The sequence below is a fragment of the Myotis davidii genome, unplaced genomic scaffold (assembly GCF_000327345.1).
Source record: "Myotis davidii unplaced genomic scaffold, ASM32734v1 scaffold433, whole genome shotgun sequence".
Lineage (NCBI taxonomy): Eukaryota > Metazoa > Chordata > Mammalia > Chiroptera > Vespertilionidae > Myotis > Myotis davidii.
Window position 1 is genome coordinate 2,727,287 of NW_006293776.1, and position 8,827 is coordinate 2,736,113.

Here is an 8,827-nt window from a genome sequence, read left to right on the forward strand (position 1 = left end):
GAAAAAAATAGACAAACGGACAAAAAGTATGGATAAGCAAGTCACAGATGAAGAAAACTTCCCAATGAATATTAGGAGATTTTCAATCTTACAAGTGATCAGGGGAGTCCAATTTAAAACATAAGACACTGTTTACATTTATAAGATTGGCACAAGTCAAGAAGAAAAGTTATAATATCTTATAAAATAAAAATAAAAAAAACCTTATGAAATGGAAAGCATACAGATCCAAGAACATAGTAATTCCCCTCTAAAGTGTACCCTAGAGAAAGCTGTGCACATATGTCCCAGTGGACATGTATGCAGTGGCTGCTACAGCATGGTTGCAAGAACAAAACTTTAGAAACTTAAATGTCAGCCACTAAGAGAAGGGATAGGTGGTAGCCTAGTTCTACAATGGAACACTGTGTAACAGTTAAAAGGCGTGAACTAGGTCTCTGTTTATTAATATAAGTATATCTCAAAAATGTAAGGTTGAATGAAGTACATGCTGCAGAATGATCCAAGATGATAGTATTCATGAAAAAGTTTAAATTCACAAGCTACATATTAAAATATGTGAAAAGCAATAATAGATGTCCTAGAAAGATAGAAATAAAATTCATGTTGAGATTGCCTTTGAGGAGGTAAGAAGGGCAATGAGAATGAATACATCCGCAAAAGAGGACTTCAACTTTATCTGTAGAGTAAAATATCTGGAGGATGAAAATATTAACAGTTTCAAGGCTAGGAGGTGAATAGTAATGCATCTTTTACATCATTCTCTGTACTTAAAAAATACTTTCTAAATGTACTTCTATCCTATATAGTCTAATAAGCAAATTGACCAAATGGTGGAACACCTGGTGGAACAACTGGTCGCTATGATGTACCCTGACCACCGGGGGCAGACGCTCGATGCAGGAGCTGCCCCCCAGCCCGCATGCCCCAGGCCAGCCAAGGGATGCAACTGGCAGTGGCAGCAGTGGGAAGGGCCGGCGAGCAGGTGGCACCAAGCTAGCCTCGGCGAGTGCCAGTGGGGGCCCCCTGATTGCCTCGCCAGTCGCCCCACAGATCAGCCCTGATCACAGGCCAGGCCTAGGGACCCTACTTATGCACAAATTTTATGCACCAGCTGGTAGCTATGATGCACACTGACCACCAGGGGGCAGACGCTCAGTGCAGGAGTGGAAACCACAGGCCTGGAAACATGGAACAGACTGATGAATGTCAGAGGGAAGGGAGGAGGAGGGAGGGGGGGAAGAGATTAACCAAAGATCTTATATGGGGTCCCTCGGCCTGGTCTATGGGGATCAGGCCAAAACCAGCTCATCAGACTTTCCCCGAAAGGTCCTGGATTGCGAGAGGGCACAGGTCAGGCTAAGGGAACCCACCAGTGCATGAATTTGCACAGCGGAACTCTAATAAATAAAATAAAACAGTTGCCTTGGTCCTATAGAATTGCAAGAGGTTGACCATGAATTTGGCTTACAGCTTAATTATTCCTTTTATTACTCTGTTTAGTTGTTTTTGTTTTGTTGTCAGGACCAATATTAATAGCTCATCTACAATCTGATAAAAGTCTTTCTGCCATCTTTCAAAATGCCTTTCTCACACGGACATCTTTTGACAGTCATTGACTGCACTATGGTCAACCAAAATGCTATCCCAGTATGGTTGGTCTTTGCCATGGCCCTGCTCAGCACAAGACTTAACAACAGTCACAAAACCTGTCTTTTCTTTACCTACAGCATCTCTTCTAATCACAAGTATCTGTGCTTATGCAGGTTAATAAAGTGGGTTCTTCTTCATGTCCAAAATCTTCCTAAGAACTGCCTATGAAAATTCCATGCCAAACACCAAGGTTAATCAAAGCTCAGTCAGGCAGTTAAACATTCATTCACACATTCACAGCAACAGTGAATTTTATACTTTTTCTTTCTTCTCTTCTCTTTGTAACAATTTCTTCTTCTTCCACAGTTTCTCTTTCTCCTCTTCCTTTTCCCTTCTTCTGGCAGAAATTTCCATTTCCAGTCGTGCTACCTCTTCCTGGTGGGCTCGATATTGAAGAACCTGAAATAGAAATTCATCTCAGTAACTATTCACACTCATGTGATTTTACTAATCACAATGAGACTAGGTTCTGTAACAAGCAGATGTCAAAGTTTTTCCAAATACACATTAAAATTCTGTGTGCACATGAGTGTGACACGTGTGCAATATGTGTGTGTGCTTTAGTGTTAAAAGGAGAAGGCAACCTTAAAATCACCTCATTCAGAGATTCTTCACTTGGATTCATGGAGTAAAATCCTAAAGATGCTATGAATTGACTTAAAAGGACCTATGGATTCTCATAAATAGCATATGAAAATTTCTCTTTTTGCACAAGTGTGTTTTTCTGAAGCAACAGTTCCAGCTTCTGTTCAACAATTTTTTAAAAATCTCAAATGGTCCTAAGGTGCTAATAAGTTTAAGAACCACTGATTATTTTATCTTCTTTATTTTATAAGTGAGGAAAATGAGCCCAAAGGAGGATGAAAAAAATTGTTCAAGATATTTAAAAGAACTTTTGGAGTACTGATGGGTATCATTGGTAGAAATAAACTGCTACAGCACTTATTGGGCAATGTGTATCATAATATAACATATGTATAGACTTGGACCCACATCCCACTTTTAGGAAGTTATTCAAAGACAATTCGACAAGTGCACAAAAATGTACCCATTGGAACATTCACTGCAGTGCTGCTTAAACACAAAAATTGGAAAGAGCCTAAGTGTCTGGCAATAGGAGACAGCTTAAATTAATTATGGTACCTTCACTCAATGACTGCCATTGAAAAGGATGCTTTTTATCTATATTCACTGACATAGAAAATGCCCACAACATATCGTTAGGTGCAAAAAAGCAGGTGCAAAACCACTTTACAGTGTGATCTCATTAAAATAAATATCATACATGTATCTACACATAGAAAGAGATTTTGAAGGGGGCTATCTCTGAATAGCATTATTTCATGGAATTTTAAAAATTTATTCCTTAAGCCTGTCTGTGTCAAAGGATATTTTTACAATGAACATGTATTGTCTTTGTAAGCAACAAACCAATGAAACTAACAAATAAAATCAAACCATTACATGTTCCGTGGACACATGTATCTAAGGAAGCAGAGAGGAGGGAGATGGAGAAATGTGCAGAATTTTTTTTAGTAAAGGAGGAAACTAGCATTCCCAACTTAATACCTTACATTATATATTTGATATAAGCATGACTCATTATGGTAATACATAAAATGAAAACTGAATAACTAAAATGTCCTAAAATATGATGAATTAAAGTGACTAAATAGTTAAACTCTTTTTGCACTTTAACTATTCTAAGTTTGTTTTCTAAAAATATATTTGTCCTATATATCAAAATAACCAAAAAAAAAAATCAGACTCTTGGTTTTGAGACACACTTAGGTTTTCCTATCAGCTGCCAGTCTGCCCATCACATTTACATTCTTCTTTGGAAATGCATGCCTAGAATAAGATCACCTGTGCCTTCTGTCCCGACCTCCTGCTGCCAAACCTTTCCTTCCTGTCACCCACACGCTAGCTTAAGCATGCTGTGTCACAATCACGTGTCCAAGTGCTGCTAGTGATCTCCCTCACAAACACCTGCAGGACAGCCCTCAGTCCCCTTTCCTAAACCTCCTGGTGGTACTTAACCCTGCTAACCATTTCTTCCTGTTTAAAACTCTTTCCTGCACAGGTCATACATTGTCTCCATTGCTTCTCCACTAATGGATACTACCCTTTCCTTCTTCCTGCTTCCTGAGCCCACCTCCCACCTGCAACTCTACTGCTATCCTTTCTCATTGACCTCAGCCTCTCTATGGTCATTATTTGACGTGCACATTCTCACCTATGAGTTAACCTATCATTTCTGTGTATCTGACCTAAAATGTATTGTCTTTTTGTCTGCAACCCCATCCTAACAAATATGTAATGCCTTTGCTATTTGTATGTGCACCCAAAATACAACATTTTCAAAGTGAAACTCAACATCTTTAACTTGGCTACAGCTTCACACTAAGCCCTGTGGGCTTGCCTCTTCTTTTATTATTATTTTTTTAAATAATATTTTTATTGATTTCAGAGAGGAAGGGAGAGGGAGAGAGATAGAAACATCAATGATGAGAGAGAACCATTAATCGGCTGCCTCCTGCACACCCCCTATGGGGGAGTGAGCCCACAACCCAGGTATGTGCCCTTGACCGGAATCGAACCCGTGACTCTTCAGTATGCAGGCCAATGCTCTGTCCACTGAGCCAAACCGGGTAGGGGCTGCCTCTTCTTTTAAACATCCTGTTTGTTCTGTGGAACCACAAGTATCTCTATAGTTTGTAATTTTTTTTATTATGTACACCAATCAACATGACTAATTCTTTACATTTACGTCTGACTTAGGCAATCTTATATTTAAGTTCAGACGAGCTTTTACTTATGACAACTCAATTTCTAAACTATTGAATTTCCATAGGTCACTTCACTGTAATTTTCTAGACTACCCAGTCTACCTGCTAAATGCATTCAGAACAATACCAAAAAGTTCAGGAGGTTACATCAATTTCTCCAATCAGAACTGTAATAATTCAGCCTTCTCATTGCCCCCAACAATGTCCCACACTAACCTAGCTAATGTGTTATCTCTAGGTAGGTTTTGTTTTTCCTTCACCTTCCCTTACTGCTCTTAGTCTCACAGCGTGGTCCATACTATTTCCTCACCGGGAGTGCTCTCAGTTTCTCCCTGTTTCATAAAATGCTTCTTGGCCTGCACATGCCGCATGTCTTCCATGAAGCATTCTCCAACCCACACTCGTCTCTCTTTTCTTAATCGTTTTACTATTCCATAATTTCTCTTGACTTGTTTTGAGCATAATGCTTCTAGTTCTATTTAGAACAGGGTCCATGATATATATGTATTTTTATCTTCCCTTTTTACTGTCTTGCAAAGTGCTAGCACATCATAGGTACTCAATAATTACCTATTTGTTTACCAAAATAAAAATGTTTTAATAAAACCTAATAAATGAAGAAGAGATTATGCCATTAAAATATATTATTTTGAAACATCTAATCAAATAATGGGTCATTCATGATCACCAATGGCTACTAAAAACTGCACATTAACAGCTGAGGGGAAACTTTATAATGGTTGGGTCAGAGTGGCAACAATTGAGGACACTAAACAATTTAACATCGCAGAAAAGTAAGTATCTTGATGCTTACATATTGGCATCTTGATGGAGGTAAATAACATTCCCATAAACTTTTCTTGCCAAAAAATAAGAAGGAATACAATCTAACTTCTATATCCATGGGTCAAGGTACAGGAAATCCAGCCAAGGGAGAAACACAAAATGACAGTATGGGGATGCAGTCAGCAAAAACTGAACCCTGAAAACTTTAAAGGACTTTGACAAATTACAAGAAGAAATAAAATAAGGAGAACTATGGATTAGAAGAGATTTAAGAAACATAGCAACCAAATACAATGTAATACATGGGTCCTATTTGGATTCTGATTTAAATAAGCCAAATGTGAAAAGAAATTATAAAACAACTAAGATTTCAATTTTGATTAGTTCATTGATGCTATTAGGGAAATATTGTTAAAGTTTTTAGGTTTGATTATAGTATGGCTATGCTTTCTGTAAGAGTTTTTCATTTTGAAATACTAACAGATGAAATGATATGTTAGAGGATTTGCTCACTATTAATCAATCTATGGGCCTGGGAGAGTAGGTAAAGGTATAGATGAAACAAATTTCACTAATGAGTTGATGATAATTGTTGAAGCTGATACAGACTTTTGTCTATGTCTAAATGTTTCCTCACTAAAAACTGTATTTTTAAAAACCACAAAACATAATGTATGTCCAAAGATATTTGTATAATCAAATACTGTAGTCTCAAGGTTCTCAGAGAGTAGGAAGAAAATTTGAGATGCAGTGAACTAATGAAAAGAAAAATAGCATACATTTGGCCTTTCTGAGTACTGAGATTATTTCTGCAAATTCCAATAGAAAGAAGTTTGGGCTTTGGAACTATTCTCTCACCTTTTGATCTAAGACTAACTTATGGGAATTATAACTAAATAACCTTTGCATAATGTAAAAATGCCAAAGTATAAGTAGCCATCTGTGACTGGAGAAGATTTCTGTTTCCAATGGCAAATATAGCAAGAGAATTACCAGACAAATAAAACTGAGATAACCCAGTTTACCCACCAATTTATCTGATTTACCCTCCCTCGTCATTTGCACGTCTAAATGGTATTTCTCCTGTTCTCCAGAAAATATAAGACTATGGCTATTTTTTTAAATGGGCACAAACACCATAAATGAAACAAATGCAAGTTCAGCAACCAAAAGCCAGTGGGTTGTAGCTGCCAACCAATATATGAAATGCTTGGAGCGGGGAGGGGAGGGACTCTTGGGCAAGTCAGCATCAGCCTTTAGACACTAAATTGCTTCCATTTAATATTGGAATCATGAGAATGGTCAGGGACCCTGAGAGATTTGACTGAAATCAATTACTCAAACATCATCTGTAGTTACTACCATACCGCCCCCAAAATGTGAGGAGTAAAAGAGAAAGGGTTGTTGAAGCTGGCATTGTATCCCAAGTAGCCAGAGATGTGAGATCTTGACGAGAAACATGCTCTGCAGCAGTTGGTATCCAGGCAGCAAGGTAAATGGGGCTTTTCAAATTGCACAATGGGGACGGTCAAGAATCTAGTGGGAAAGGGGGGGCCATTGAGAAATCCTTAACCAATGGCTGCCCAGAGAGGCAGCCAAGGGCTTTGGATGGCCCCCATGTGGAGAGAATGACAACCGATTATGGTATTTTTGAGATGCCCAAGAATAAGAAAGCTGGCAGGTGGGTGAAGAAATCAATATTAGCACAATAGGCTAAAGCACAGAAGACTTCTGAGCAAACAATGAGCAAAAAGGAAGAATAGTCTGAAGGACCTTTTAGTGGTTTTATCTTAAAGTGTTGGCTAATTATATAGCTTTACACAGAGCTGGTGAACATAACCGTGTAATAATAATACGCACAAAAGAACATTACCACAGTGGCAGTCGGGAGTGCATTGTAAGGAAAACATTATTTAGATTATTAACTTAGGGACATTTTACCAGATCTTTAGTTGATATTTTAATATTCCTGCCAGAGTTACAGTCTTTGAATGAATCATTAGCCTAACCAAAAAACAAGTAACATTTAAAATATGTTCATCTATTGCAAATAATAAATTAAGGGTTTAAAATGAAAATGGTTAGTAGATATATATATATATATATATACATATATACATATATGTACATATGCATGTGTTTATGCCTGTGATAACATGTGAATATATTTTTATCTGGGGATATTTTATACCTATTACTTTTTTTTTAGTTCAAATGACTCCTCCAAGTGCATACATGAATGTGGGCATGTGTATTTAAAAACATATATATTTTCAGAATGAATAAAATACTAGAAAAAACAAAAAATGAAACCCATAAAAACTTCAAAGGTAATAATGAAAACTAACATTAAGGTAACAATAGTAACACAATTTTATATCAAAGTTGAGAGCTTTGAAAAAATCTATTATAAATGGCAATGTGCTATAAAGAAAATGAGTACAATGGCCCCCCTTATCTGTGGGACATATATTTCAAAGCCCCCAGTGGATGCCTGAAACCACAGACAGTACCAAATCCTATGTATACTATGTTCTTTCCTATACATACATATCTATGATAAAGTTCAATTTATAAATTAGGCACACTAAGATATTAACAGCAATAACTAATAACAAAATGTAACAATTATAAATATACTAGAGGCCTGATGCACGAAATTTGTGCAAGGGGCTCAGCCCATTGCAGCCCTGGCTGCCTCGCAGCCCTGCAGCCCCACCCACTGGTCAGAATTTATGTGACTGTGGTGTCTCTCTTTTCTCAAAATATCTTATTGTACTGCACATACAGCATGGATATGCTGGACAAAGGAATGATTCACATCGCAGGCAGGACGAAGCAGGACAGAGCGAGATTTCATCACACTATTAAGAATGGCGCACAATTTATCTTATAAACTGTTTATTTCCGAAATTTTCCACTTAATATTTTCAGATCACACATGATGCTGGGTAACCGAAACTGCAGAAATTGAAACTGAGGATAAGGGGGGTCTACAGTATTCGACTGTTAGTCACCTGCATTGTTGTCTTATTTCTGCCACTAATGAACAACATTGTAACATTGTATAGTTTTCTCATGTATTAATGGAGAGGACTGGATTAGATGACTTCTATAGTTTCTTTGAAAACATTTTTAATTTAAATATAATTTGTATATAATATTACCCTAGTTTCAGGTGTACACATTGTGATTTGACATTTCTATACCTTACAATGTGATCTCCACACTAAGTCTAGTAATCATCCATCACTGTGCAACTTATCACTATATTGACTATATTCCCCTTCACTTTTTTTGCTACAGTTTTTAAGTTCTATTATTCTGGTTCTATTTTATATTTTTCTTATATGGAGAAATCACAATATATGACATGCTCTGAATTTTCTTCTATAAGCAAAATGATTTGCAATGAGAAACATTAGTATTTTACAGACCCGTTAAATAATAATAGGCTTCAACACCCATTTTTGATAAAAACTCTCAGTAAGGCGGGAGTAGAAGGATCATACCTCAACATAATAAAAGCTATATATGACAGGCCCACAGCCAGCATCATACTCAATGGACAAAAACTAACACCATTTCCCCTAAGAACA

General features: G+C 37.1%; 1 protein-coding gene across 1 annotated transcript in view; it reads right to left on the minus strand.

The window, feature by feature from the left end:
* CCDC148 (coiled-coil domain containing 148) overlaps window positions 1-8,827 on the minus strand; it is a 180,381-nt gene that overhangs the window by 71,960 nt on the left and 99,594 nt on the right. Inside the window, exon 10 of the mRNA XM_015566302.1 lies at window positions 1,912-2,052. Coding sequence (XP_015421788.1) covers window positions 1,912-2,052 — 141 coding nt within the window. The remainder of the gene's footprint in view (window positions 1-1,911; window positions 2,053-8,827) is intronic.